The following is a 15,000-nucleotide window of genomic DNA, read 5'->3' as shown; positions in this document are numbered from 1 at the left end:
TAAAAGAAGTTTTATTCCAGCTGTGACCAAGTTTTGGAATGATCTTCCTAATCGGGTAGTTGAATCAGTAGAACTTCAAAAGTTCAAAGTTACAGCAAATGTTTTTTATGTTGAACAGGCTGACATAAGTCTTTTTGTAGTTTATATATGATATCTGTTTGGACTTTGTTACCGTTTGTAGAATGATTTACTGTTAATTTGTTCTCATCGCTTATTTCCTTTCCTCACTGGGCTATTTTTCCCTGTTGGAGTCCTTGGCATTATAGAATCTTGCTTTTCCAACTAGGGTTGTAGCTTGGATAGTAATAATAATAATAATAATAATAAAAGGAATACGAACAAATAGAACTATTATCTGTTAAGTGTCTTATTTTGCAATTTGGCATCTTAAAACAGAATGCCTAAATCTCTGATATAACGCTTATAAATCGTTAATTACAATTTCGTTAATTACAATTTTACGAATGTGTTAGTAAATCTAATTTTAAGAATGTATTAGTAAATCCAATTTCAGGAATGTATTAGTAAATCCTATTTCAAGAATGTATTAGTAATTCTAATTTGAAGAATGTATTAGTAAATATAATTTCAAGAATGCATTAGTAAATCCAGTTTCACTAATATATTAGTAAATCTAATTTCAAGATTGTATTAGTAAATCTAATTTCAAGAATGTATTAGTAAATCTAATTTCAAGAATGTATCAGTAAATTAATTTCAACAACGTATTAGTAAATCCAATTTCATGAATGTATTATTAAATCCAATTTCCCAAATGTATTAGTAAATCCAATTTCACGAATGTTTTTGTAAATTCAATTTCACTAATGTATTAGTAAATTCAAAACCTGGCGTTAAATACAAATAATTTGTTCTGTATTGTTACTTAAATATCCGATAATACAGATTAGGTTACAGAGGACAACTCAAATTTAAGTTTACAGTTTACAAAGAATCAGACTTTTTTGTAATATAAAAAAAAAAAACTAGAAATAAGTTGATAAAACTACTTTTAAAAAGATAATCGAATAATCACGGCATTATTATTATCATTATCATGATTATGATTATGATGATTATTATTATTATTATTATTATTATTATTATTATAATTATTTGCTAAGCTACAACCCTAGTTTGAAAAGCAAGATGCTATAAGCACAAGGGCTCCAACCGGGAAAAAAAGACCAGTGAGAAAGGAAATAAACAAACTATATGAAAAGTTATGAACATTTAAAATAAAACATTTTAAGAACAATAACATCAAAACAGTTATTTTATACATAAACAAGACTTGTGTCAGCCTGGTCAACATTAAAACATTTGCTGCAAGTTTGGACTTCTGAAGTTCTACCGATTCAACTACCCGATTAGGAAGATCATTCCACAACTTGATAACAGCTGGAATAAAACTTCTAGAATACTGTGTAGTATGGAGTTCATGGCTGAGAAAGCCTGACTCTATTTTATTTCTCTTCCTCTTGTTTTGTTAAAGATTTTATAGTTTATATAGGAGATATTTATCTTCACGTTGTTATTGTTCTTAAAATGTTATTTTTCCTTGTTTCCTTTCCTTACTGGGCTATTTTCCCTGTTGGAGCCCATGAGATTATAGCATCCTGCTTTTCCAACTAGGGTTGTAGCTTAGCCAATTAATATTAATAATAATTAAAACTAATTGCATGCCTAGTATTACGAACAACATGGAACTGTCCGGGAAGACCTGAATGTAAAGGATGATCAGAATTATGAAAAATATTGTGCAACACTTAAGAAACTAAAGCTTAATCTTTCATTACAATCTTTCTTGTTATCATCATCATCATTATTATTATTATTATCATTATTATTATTATTATTATTATTATTATTACTATTATTTTTATTATTAATTGCTAAGCTACAACCCCAGTTGGAAACAAGGAAAAATAAAATATTTTAAGAATAACATTAAAATAAGTATCTCCTATATAAACTATAAAAAAAACTTTAACAAAACAAGAGGAAGATAAATAAGATAGAATAGTGTGCCCGAGTGTACCCTCAAGCAAGAGAACTCTACTCCAAGACAGTGGAAGGCCATGGTACAGAAGCTATGTCACTACCCAAGACTATAGAACAATGGTTTGATTTTGGAGTGTCCTTCTCCTAGAAGAGCAGCTAACCATAGCTAAAAGAGTTTCGTCTACCATTACCAAGAGAAAAGTGGCCACTGAACAATTACAGTGCAGAAACCCCTTGGATGAAGAAGAATTGTTTGGTAATCTCAGTATTGTCAGGTGTATGAAGAATATGTAAAGAATAGGCCAAACTATTCGGTGTGTGTGTGGGGGCAAAGGACATGAACAGTAACCAGAGAGAAGGATCCAATGCAATACTGTCTGGGCCAGTCAAAGGACCCCATAACTCTCTAGCGGAAATATCTCAACGGGTGGCTGGTGCCCCGTCCAACCTACTACCTATTTCAACCAGAATGTGAAACAAGGAAGTATATGAAGACCATAATCATAAAGAACAGCAGAAACTGTACATTGGTGTGAGCACAACACTTGGTGGTTCAAAGCAGACTTCCGTTCGTTAATCCTAGCGATTTTGAGCTAAAGCCCTTTAATTAAGTGATTTCTTCCCGTAAAATACAGAATACCGTTATGGCAGGCCAAAAATATACTTGGTGATATGTATTTATTCAAATTAATTGGTTCGATACCCCACAGAACATCATCATTATTATTATTATTATTATTATTATTATTATTATTATTATTATTATTATTATTAGCTAAGCTACAACTCTAGTTGGAAAAGCAAGATAATATAAGCCCAAGAGCTCCAACAGGGAAAAATAGCCCAGTGAGGAAAGGAAACAAGGAAAGAAACTACAAGAGAAGTAATGAACAATTAAAATAAAATATTTTAAGAATAATAACATTAAAATAGATCTGTCGTATATGAACTATAAAAAAAAACTTCCAAAGAAAACGGAGGAAGGGAAATAAGATAGAATAGTGCGCCTGAGTATAGCAAGATTTGAATTTGACTGCATATCAGACTTCACGAAACCTAACTAAACGTATTATCTGGTGTAGAAATACCACAAAAATATAGTTTTACACATCAAAATTCATCATAATCACAGTGGTTGGTAATCAAATCTACAAAACAACCACAATTCTATTGCATTCACCAAAGGGTATGTATTCAGTCCTGTCTGTTTCCTAGTTTATTTAATTGTTTGTGAGCAACTTTAACAAAAACTACCTTACCGATTTTGACCAAACTTCGTAGTCATGTTGGGTATGACAAGGATGAATCTTTAACATTTTGGATAAAGTACATCACAGTATAAGTACGCAGCAGTACTTTGAAAACAATCGCAACGTTAAGTAAATGGCAAATATTTTAAATATATACATACAGTACACACACACACACACACACACACACACATATATATATATATATATATATATATATATATATATATATATATATATATATATATATATATATATATAAAAGTACAAGAGGAAGGCCAAGGTTTGGGTGGATGGATGGTGTGAAGAAAGCTCTGGGTGATAAGAGGATAGATGTGAGAGAGGCAAGAGAGCGTGCTAGAAATAGGAATGAATGGCGAGCGATTGTGACGCAGTTCCGGTAGGCCCTGCTTCTTCCTCCGGTGCCTTAGATGACAGCGGAGGTACCAGCAGTAGGGGATTCAGCATTATGAAGCTTCATCTGTGGTGGTTAACGGGGGAGGGTGGGCTGTGGCACCCTAGCAGTACCAGCTGAACTCAGTTGAGTCCCTTGTCAGGCTGGGAGGAACGTAGAGAGTAGAGGTCCCCTTTTGTTTTGTTTCATTTGTTGATGTCGGCTACCCCCCCAAAAAATTGGGGGAAGTGCCTTGGTATATGTATATGTATGATGTTGTGTGTGTGAACAACAGTAGGCAAAACCTACTGAAAACTAATAAAACTTAGTGGACATTTGGGGTATGACCCAAGGACAAACTAATTAGATTTTGAAGAGAATACATCGAACTACAAGTACCCAGTGGAGTTAAGAGCAAAATAACACTGCTCGACGTGGCGGCAGCATGCTCTCTACCTAGTGCCCCTCGAGTTTCTAAAATCAGTGCTAAGGTAGGTAGAGAAGTGGTGTGCAACATCCATAACAGAATTCATATGTCAGTTACAAAATACGTAAATAGATAAGACATTGTTGTGCAAAAAAATTAAGAACTTTATCACAATTATTACATAGTTCAAGGGGCATTTAGATATTTCTATAATTGATTAACATCGATATACAGAAAAATATTAATCTAAGACATTATTGTACCCAAAAAAAAAAATAAAAAAAAAAATAAAAAAAAATAAAAAAATCTCATCACATGACTATTACATTTTTCAAGTGGCATTTAGAAATTTCTATTAATGATTAATATCGATATGAAGAAAAAATTAATCTAAGAGACATTATTGTACAGAAAAACCTTACATAATTATTACATAATTACATAATTCGCGTGGTATTTATATATTTACATAATTGATTATGATATAAACAAAAATAATAATAATCCAAGACACATTGTACAAAAGAAAAAAACTTATCACAATTATTATATAATTCACGTGGCATTTAGACATTTCTACAACTGATTAATATCGTTATAAAGAAACCTCAGTCATCTGAACCATAAGCCGGTCGCTAAGATCAGGGAGGTCATTTTACGAAAAGATGAAATAAAAAGGGAAAATAAAAGATTACTCGGAATGTATAAAGCAGAAGTGATGATACGAAAAAAAAGTTAAATAATAAAAGCAAAGATTTCTATAGAAGCGGGAAAAAAAGTTAAATAATAAAAGCAAAGATTTCTATAGAAGCGGGAATAAAAATCAAGACATATCTTAGACGGGTATGGCGTTTTTAACTCTGTAATCATAATAGAGTTTAGAAAACAGCGAAATTTCCTTAAGAATTTTCCACTAGAGAATGAAAAGTCCTCACTAAATCACGAACTATTATATTTAAGTAATAATGATGGACTTATTATTATTATTATCATCATCATTATCATTATTATTATTATTATTATTATTATTATTATTATTATTATTATTATTATTATTATTATTATTATTATTATTATTATTATTATTATTATTATTATCATTAGCAGCTAAGCAACAACCCTAGTTGGAAAAGCAAGATGTTAGACGCCCAAAGGCTTCAACAAAGAAAAATAGGCCAGTGATGAATGGAAACAAGGAAATAAATAAACAAGAAAAGTAATGAACAATCAAAATAAAATGTTCTAAGAACAGTAGTAACATTAAAATAAATCTATCATATATAAACTACAAAAATGGACAGCTAAAATAGAACATTTTAAGAACAGTAATAACATTAAAATAAATCTATCATATATAAACTACAAAAATGAACAGCTAAAATTGAACATTTTAAGAACAGTAGTAACATTAAAATAAATCTATCATATATAGACTAGAAAAATTAATAATTAAAATAAAACATTTTAAGAACAGTAACAACATTAAAAAAAAATCTATCATATATAAACTAGAAAAATGAATAATTAAAATAAAACATTTTAAGAACGGTAACAACATTAAAAAAAATCTATCGTATATAAACTAGAAAAAATGAATTAAAATAAAACCTTTTAAGAACAGTAACAACATTAAAAAAAATCTATCATATATAAACTAGAAAACTGAATAATTAAAATAAAACATTTTTAGAACATTAACATTTATTCGTTCATACATAAACTATATAAAAAAAAAGGCAAGAAGAGAAATTATATCCCAATAAAAACAATACCCGTTCTCCAGCAAGCCGGACATTAAGACATTTCTGAAATAAGGGATATTACGTAAATGCTTGTGTTAGGGCGATCGATGGAAGCAGCTTCAACTGTAGGTACTTCTACAGAATGTGTTTGTTGTAGAGTTTAAGGGTGAGCCATCGACCAAGAGGCCGCCTATTCATCACATCCATTTACTTCATTTCATTTCTTATTATCTTTTATTAACTCGATTTGTCTATTTTAGGTGATGTAAGACTGACATGCACGCGGGACTGGATATACAAATATATTTTATTTGTTAATAATTCTTACATTTTTTTCTTACTAATTGTGATTTATAACTCATTCACTCTCTCTCTCTCTCTCTCTCTCTCTCTCTCTCTCTCTCTCTCTCTCTCTCTCTCTCTCTCTCTCTCTCTCTCTCTCTATAAACTATCATCTACAATTCTACGCGAGACTGGATATATTTATATTTTATTCACCGATTTATATATTTTATTTTGCTCGATGGGATTTCTCTCTCTCTCTCTCTCTCTCTCTCTCTCTCTCTCTCTCTCTCTCTCTCTCTCTCTCTCTCTCTCTCTCTCTCTCTCTCTTTCTCTCTCTAAACTGTCATCTACAATTCTACGCGAGACTGGATATACTTATATTTTATTCACCGATTTATATATTTTATTTTGCTCGATGGGATTTCTCTCTCTCTCTCTCTCTCTCTCTCTCTCTCTCTCTCTCTCTCTCTCTCTCTCTCTCTCTCTCTCTCATCTGCAATCCAGTCTATATTAATATATTTCATTCGCTGATGATTCTCATATTTTTTTATTACATGGCATTTACACGCACATTGTCTGTCTGTCTGTCTCAACATGACGCAGGAATATATCTTTTGACTTTCAAATTTATCTTTCATTTACACTAGGCAATCACACATCTATCCAATTCAGAAGAGTTTGGCTCTTAAAACATTCCTGTGTCTGAGCTCTCTCCTGGCTCAAGAGCTCTTAAAACATTCCTGTCTGAGCTCTCTCCGGGCTCAGAGCTCTTAAAACATTCCTGTCTGTGCTCTCTCCGGGCTCAGAGCTCTTAAAACATTCCTGTCTGTGCTCTCTCCGGGCTCAGAGCTCTTAAAACCTTCCTGTCTGAGCTCTCTCCGGGCTCAGAGCTCTTAAAACATTCCTGTCTGAGCTCTCTCCGGGCTCAGAGCTCTTAAAACATTCCTGTCTGAGCTCTCTCCGGACTCAGAGCTCTTAAAACATTCCTGTCTGAGCTCTCTCCGGACTCAGAGCTCTTAAAACATTCCTGTCTGAGCTCTCTCCGGACTCAGAGCTCTTAAAACATTCCTGTCTGAGCTCTCTCCGGGCTCAGAGCTCTTAAAACATTCCTGTCTGAGCTCTCTCCGGGCTCAGAGCTCTTAAAACATTCCTGTGTGCTCTCTCCGGGCTCAGAGCTCTTAAAACATTCCTGTCTGAGCTCTCTCCGGGCTCAGAGCTCTTAAAACATTCCTGTCTGAGCTCTCTCCGGGCTCAGAGCTCTTAAAACATTCCTGTCTGAGCTCTCTCCGGGCTCAGAGCTCTTAATACATTCCTGCCTGAGCTCTCATCGGGTCCGGGCTCAGAGCTCTTAAAACATTCCTGTCTGAGCTCTCTCCGGGCTCAGAGCTCTTAAAACATTCCTGTCTGTGCTCTCTCCGGGCTCAGAGCTCTTAAAACATTCCTGTCTGAGCTCTCTCCGGACTCAGAGCTCTTAAAACATTCCTGTCTGAGCTCTCTCCGGGCTCAGAGCTCTTAAAACATTCCTGTCTGAGCTCTCTCCGGGCTCAGAGCTCTTAAAACATTCCTGTCTGAGCTCTCTCCGGGCTCAGAGCTCTTAATACATTCCTGCCTGAGCTCTCACCGGGTCCGGGCTCAGAGCTCTTAAAACATTCCTGTCCGAGCTCTCTCCGGGCTCAGAGCTCTTAAAACATTCCTGTCTGAGCTCTCTCCGGGCACAGAGCTCTTAAAACATTCCTGTCTGAGCTCTCTCCGGGCTCAGAGCTCTTAAAACATTCCTGTCTGAGCTCTCTCCGGGCACAGAGCTCTTAAAACATTCCTGTCTGAGCTCTCTCCGGGCTCAGAGCTCTTAAAACATTCCTGTCTGTGGTCTCTCCGGGCTCAGAGCTCTTAAAACCTTCCTGTCTGAGCTCTCTCCGGGCTCAGAGCTCTTAAAACATTCCTGTCTGTGCTCTCTCCGGGCTCAGAGCTCTTAAAACATTCCTGTCTGAGCTCTCTCCGGACTCAGAGCTCTTAAAACATTCCTGTCTGAGCTCTCTCCGGGCTCAGAGCTCTTAAAACATTCCTGTCTGAGCTCTCTCCGGGCTCAGAGCTCTTAAAACATTCCTGTCTGAGCTCTCTCCGGGCTCAGAGCTCTTAAAACATTCCTGTCTGAGCTCTCTCCGGGCTCAGAGCTCTTAATACATTCCTGCCTGAGCTCTCATCGGGTCCGGGCTCAGAGCTCTTAAAACATTCCTGTCAGAGCTCTCTCCGGGCTCAGAGCTCTTAAAACATTCCTGTCTGAGCTCTCTCCGGACTCAGAGCTCTTAAAACATTCCTGTCTGAGCTCTCTCAGGACTCAGAGCTCTTAAAACATTCCTGTCTGAGCTCTCTCCGGGCACAGAGCTCTTAAAACATTCCTGTCTGAGCTCTCTCCGGGCTCAGAGCTCTTAAAACATTCCTGTCTGAGCTCTCTCCGGGCACAGAGCTCTTAAAACATTCCTGTCTGAGCTCTCTCCGGGCTCAGAGCTCTTAAAACATTCCTGTCTGAGCTCTCTCCTGGCTCAGAGCTCTTAAAACATTCCTGTGTGAGCTCTCTCCTGGCTCATAGCTCTTAAAACATTCCTGTGTGAGCTCTCTCCTGGCTCAAAGCTCTTAAAACATTCCTGTCAGAGCTCTCTCCTGGCTCAGAGCTCTTAAAACATTCCTGTCTGAGCTCTCTCCTGGCTCAGAGCTCTCAGAGTTGAGCTTCTCCTGACTCAGAGCTCTCAGAGTTGAGCTTCTCCTGACTCAGAGCTTCTCCTTTCAATCTATTTCAAGTTTTTTTTTTTTTTTTTGCAAAGCTACAGCCTTCCTTACATAACATTTCTTGACACCCGTCTTTCCCAGTTATGATTCCCTATCTAAATTAGTTACATTTATATATCAACCTCTTAAAACTTTATTAGATTTTTTTATTGGGGGAAATACAGCCCGTTGCTGGGGTCTAGGGGGTGGGGCATTCTATACAGAGAATAGGAACCTCTAGGCCGGAAGCACACTAGCATCTCTGTGGCACCACAAAGCCACAGCATCGTGTGGCGGGGATGTGGTCTCCCATAGGTTTCCATCGTTTTCAAGTCTTGCCGCACAAACTAGCGACTGTGGCTCTCTGTCGCTCATCCCCGCCACAGGCGTGGCGTGGCGTGGCTTTGAAAACAATGGCAACCTATGGGAGACCACATCCCCACCACACGATGCTGTGGCTTTGTGGCGCCACAGAGTCGCTAGTGTGCTCCCGGCCCTAAAGTTGTGCTGTAAAATTAAGTGTAAGAGAGGTTGAACAGCATGATGCAGGGAAAGGAGACAGTTGCGTAAGCATTGTAGAAAGCTAAAAAGTAAGAGCAGCTAGATTTCGAAGGGATACAGCACAGATCCCTTAGTAGTACCTACAGTGGGCGGTGTGGGGTGCACTGAAGGCGCTAAACTTTCTTCGCGACAACTTGCTGGTTTTTATTTAGGCCTACTTGAACTGTGTTTATAACCAACATTTATTTCTAACTGTTCATTTCCAAAACATCTAAATGTTTACACCAACACCCCTGGCAAACATTACAATATATCCTTCATTTATGAACTATAAAAAAGGAAAAGAAATTATCCCCAATAAATATATTAGCCGTTCTCTAGCAAGGCAGACATTAAGATATTTCTAAAAAGCAGGATGCTATAACCCCAAGTGCCCCAACAGGGAAAAATAGAATAATGAGGAAAGGAAATAAATTACAAGAGAAGTGTTGAACAAGTTTCTACCCTACACTATGCAGTAGTTACCCTCAGTTAAAACTGCACTACCTGCAATCAAAAGAATAAAAAAAAAAAATTTTCGAACCTTTTTACTAAAGCCAAATCCGTAACCAAGTCTTTCATCGGTAAAATATATTACACAATCTGAAAAAATTACCAGTGTATGATGACTACTTGATAAACTTTTACATTCAAGTAAACATGTCATCCCACCCTTCCATTTAAAGGTTTAAAGGCCGCTCATGACTAGCAGATGCAAGGGAAAGTGACATTGCCCTATCAAGCAGAACAATGACTTAAGCCCTGTCCACACGATCGAGTATGCCCGACGGGCAAACAGTGATACCAGGCCAAAATAGTTAGTAAGAATGAGGGTGAATGACTAAAGGCAGGGATCTGGTAACACTGTATGATGCCAGATCCTTGTCTGTGGTTTTCTCGCTTCTGACGTCATTCACCCTCATTCTTCTAACTATTGTGGTCTGGTATCACTGTTTGCCCGTCGGGCATGCTCGATCATGTGGACAGGGCTTTAGAGACTGATCATATATCATACGATCAGCGCCCAAGCTAGGACCAAGGAGGGCTGGGCAATGGCTGCTGATGACTCAGCCGATAGACCTATAGGCTCTCCAAAACCTCCTTAGCTCACAAGGATAGTGAGGTTGCAGCGACCAAAGAAACTAACGAGTCTGAGCGGGACTCTCAATTCAATTCCGGCGTTCACCAGTCAGGGACGTTATCACATCGGCCACGACAACCAATTGTTACTACTTTACCTCCACGTTCAGCATAAACACAATTCATATGCTCTCGACTATAATATTCACATCATACATCCTCTTTATTCACATCGCCTAACTTTAATTTAAGCTATACATGCCTCCTCGTTTGCAGCCGGCAATTTCTATCTTTAATTAAACAAACCTACCGTAACACTTTTAAAATAATCCATTTACACACCCTTAGCTTGGTCTAAATCCATCCCTTGTTTTTCACTATCAAGTCGTAAGTCTTAAGTCCCTCACTTTATATAAAACTTATACTAATGGGGCATTATATATATATATATATATATATATACATATATATATATATATATATATATATATATATATATATATATATAGATAGATTGATAGAGATAGAAAGATAGATAGATATACACATATAATCATATATATATATATATATATATATATATATATATATACACCATACATACAAATATATATATATACATTACATATATATATATATATAATATATATATATATATATGTGTGTGTGTGTGTGTGTGTGTGTGTGTGTAGAAATCACGAAAGCTGACACGTTATGAATATAAAATGTAATATAGCCACGAAAAGAAAAATGAAAAAGACTTGATTGGAGTTAGTACTTTCATCCACGCAGGACATTATCAAACTCAGCAATGAGAATACATATACAAAGACATCGTATTTATACAGGAGAAGGGGATCCAACAGCTGTCAGTTTCTTAATAATTCCGGAGAAGTCAGATTTTAGATAAAAGGATAATACTGGATTAGCGGAAAACAGACCTGGGCTTAGATTCAAATTTCTACCTTGAGTACAGGAGATTAAAAATAATTCAACAATATTCCTTTGGAAATAGTCATTTACATGGATTACTTTTTCGGTCTTTGACCAACCAATTCTGTGACTTGACCCTAACCAGTGGGAGGCCAAGGCATTATTAAGAGAACCCCTGGAGACGGCCACCTGATGTTGTTTTAATCTGACTGGTATACTTTTCGATGTTTGGCCAACATAAAATAGGTTACACTCTGAACAAGGAATGCTATATATTACATTATTATCATTTCCAGAACTATTCTTAATTAACATGTTTTTTTAATGTACAATTATATTTAAACACTACAGCAATGTCTAGTTCTGGATCTAAGCCCAGGTATGTTTTCCGTTAATCCAGTATTATCCTTTTATCTAAAATCTGACTTCTCCGGAATTATTAAGAAACTGACAGCTGTTGGATCCCCTTCTCCTTTATATATACGATGTCTTTGTATATGTATTCTCATTGCTGAGTTTGATAATGTCCTGAGTGGATGAAAGTACTAACTCCAATCAAGTCTTTTTCATTTTTCCTTTCGTGGCTATAATACATACATATATATATACATACATATATTCATCCGTATACTCAAATCATATATAAACATATATATGTACCATCATGCAGATCTACCCTGCCTTATAAATCTTCTTACTCCCTCTCTCCAACAACGACGAGAAATCACGCAAACAAAAATTGTAAAATCTCCCACCATTGTTCACAATGCAATGTACTTACTAGAGCGCGTCTCATTTATAAAGCAGATGATTTTTAACATCTGGACGGACCATAATGAGATTCCTTCGTCCCCTGGTAATAAGGAATCATTCAAATTGAAATGATTTTTTTTAATGAATCAGAGTCAGGTTTGAGAGTATCATTTTTGTATCGTTATTATCGACATTATATTGATCTTTTCCAGTATTATCATTATATCATTACTATTATAATCTTCAATATGAAAATACTATTACTCTTGTAATTATCATCAGTAATATTTTTGTGTTAATTGATGATGTTAAAATGACGAAAGTTAAATAAAAACAAAAATCAGGAGACAAAAAAAAGGAGATAAAAAAAGTAAAAATACACGAGACAATTTCAAATTTTAATTTCTTTACATTTTACGTCCATTTACGCAGGAAAAATAAATTGATAGCAAATACAACGAGTATCACAATAAAAACAAACACCATATTTAAAAACTGACATTTTTGATAGCCATCTTTTCAGCATCTACCAAACTAAAAGGACACTCAGTAGAGAGCAGAGTTCTCCCGCGGCAGCTTATTTCTCGACCTTGACCTTTGACCTTAACATGTATTAATTGGCGTGGGTTTTCATACAATCAAATATGAACCAATTTTAAAGTCTCCAGGACAACGATGTCCAAACTGGTGCCGTATTACGTGAATTAGAAATTTTTCTTGGCGTGACCTTGACCTTCCAAAATTTAATAATTTCCAGCTTTTTACAGTTAATCCATGCAAGTTTCATAACTCTACACGTGTACGATTTAAATTGTGGCTAGGAAGCTGTTCACAAACAAACACACAAATATAGTAAAACATAACCTCCTTCCAACTTCGTTGGCAAAGGTAAATATCTCACGCGATTAAACAAGCGAATGATGGTAATAATTCCGCTGCCCAACTTCATTTTAGTCTTGTGTGTCAGTGTACGCGACCTGTCAAAAATGACAGACTGAATATTCAAATTGATATGCACAAACGCGTTCACACACACACACACATATATATATATCTATATCTATATATATATATATATATATATATATATATATATATATATATATTTATATATATATATATATATATATATATATATATATATTTATATATATTTATATATATATATATATATATATTTATATATATATATATATATATATACATATATATAGATATATATATATATATATATATATATATATATATACATACACACACAAATATATACACATATATACATATATATACATATATATATATATATATATATATATATATATATATATATATAAAATATAACATATACATATATAAAATCAGACACTTGGCCATTACCATACGATGGAGATCAAAGCATCAACATATATTGTAATGAGGATATACAAAGATAAATGGATACGAAACTTGGATGCTGAGGTCAAGAGCAATACCTTTCCCAACTTAAGACTGAATTTATACAGAAATTGATTAAATAAAGAGATAAGCAAAATTAAAAAAAAGGTTTCAAATCATCAAATGAGATCCTATACAGTATAAGGCATCTTTTATGCAAATAATAAAATTAATCATAACATTACAAAGTAATTCACAGGCGTAATGGAATCAACCGACAGGATTTGACTGCTCGTTTTGTAGCATAATAATTTAAGTAAGCCAGGCTCAATATAATGTTTTGAAGGAGAAACCATAATACAAATTTATTCGGGAAGAATAATAATTTCTATCATTATTTTTGTCATCATCACATTGGTCATCAACATCACCACCAATCAACAACAACAACAACAACAAAAGCAGCAGTTCTTTAGACCACTGCAGGACAAAGGCCTCAGACATTATTTATGTGTGGGGTTTGGCCCTTTTCATCACAAAGGTGGTCAACTGCGGATTGGTGATGTTGGGAGGCCTTAGTCTGATCGTTCACAGTAAACCAATCTAGTTTGGGTGGCCCTGACTAGTACAACTTTGCTGATAAAGGAGATTCGCAAACCCTTTCACCGCATTAAGGTATCCCCACTCAGACTATACAGCTAACAAAAAATAATAGGTCCTTACTGCTAAAGAAGCCCACGAGATATAAAGTTCTCAATGCTGAACAAAACCATTGAAAAAAGTTCTATCTCAGCTTCACCAAGAAAACAGTGAGAAATTACGCTCTCAATCAGTTCTTAAAAAGAACAATTTTCCAATCAGCTTCAACGAAACCTAATGATCAATCAAGAGAATTTCGCCACTAATCAAAAATAAAAATTTTAAGACAAATTTCACCATCATCATCGTCGTCTCCTCCTACCCCTATTAACGCAAAGGGCCTCGGTTAGATTTCGTCAGTCTTCTTTATCCTGAGCTTTTAAATCAATATTTCTCCATTCATCTCCTTTAATATGATATTAATCTAGATATCACTTAACTAAAAAAATACAAGATATAAAGTTCTATAAAGATTATAACCAACAAATAATGTTCCACAATGATATCAAGTTCTGTCAGTTTTAACCCACAGCAAAATCAAGTTATTTATCAGGTTTAACATACCCAAATCAGAAATAAGTCCTCTATCAATTCTAAGTCAGAAAAAAAATGAGGAGTAAAAATTCTAACAGACAAAAAATGAGGGGTCAAAATTCTAACAAAAAATTGAGGGATCAAAATTCTAACACAAAAAATTGAGAAATCAAAATACTAACACAAAAAAAAAATGAGGGGGTTAAACCCCAAAAAATGAGGGGTCAAACCCAAAAAATTGAGGAGTCAAAATGTTGAAACAAAATAAAATTGAGGATTCGG

At 35.0% G+C, this 15,000-nt stretch overlaps 2 protein-coding genes across 2 annotated transcripts in view; both read right to left on the bottom strand.

Moving 5' to 3' along the window:
- Positions 1–9,240, bottom strand: part of LOC137644619 (uncharacterized) — a 29,820-nt gene extending 20,580 nt beyond the window's left edge. The window contains exon 1 of the mRNA XM_068377572.1: positions 9,118–9,240. Within this exon, the coding sequence (XP_068233673.1) occupies positions 9,118–9,240 (123 nt within the window). The remainder of the gene's footprint in view (positions 1–9,117) is intronic.
- LOC137644624 (serine-rich adhesin for platelets-like) overlaps positions 1–15,000 on the bottom strand; it is a 739,321-nt gene that overhangs the window by 573,318 nt on the left and 151,003 nt on the right. The window lies entirely within an intron of this gene.

This window comes from Palaemon carinicauda, chromosome 7, assembly GCF_036898095.1.
Source record: "Palaemon carinicauda isolate YSFRI2023 chromosome 7, ASM3689809v2, whole genome shotgun sequence".
NCBI lineage: Eukaryota > Metazoa > Arthropoda > Malacostraca > Decapoda > Palaemonidae > Palaemon > Palaemon carinicauda.
This window is presented reverse-complemented; position numbering and strand designations above follow the sequence as displayed.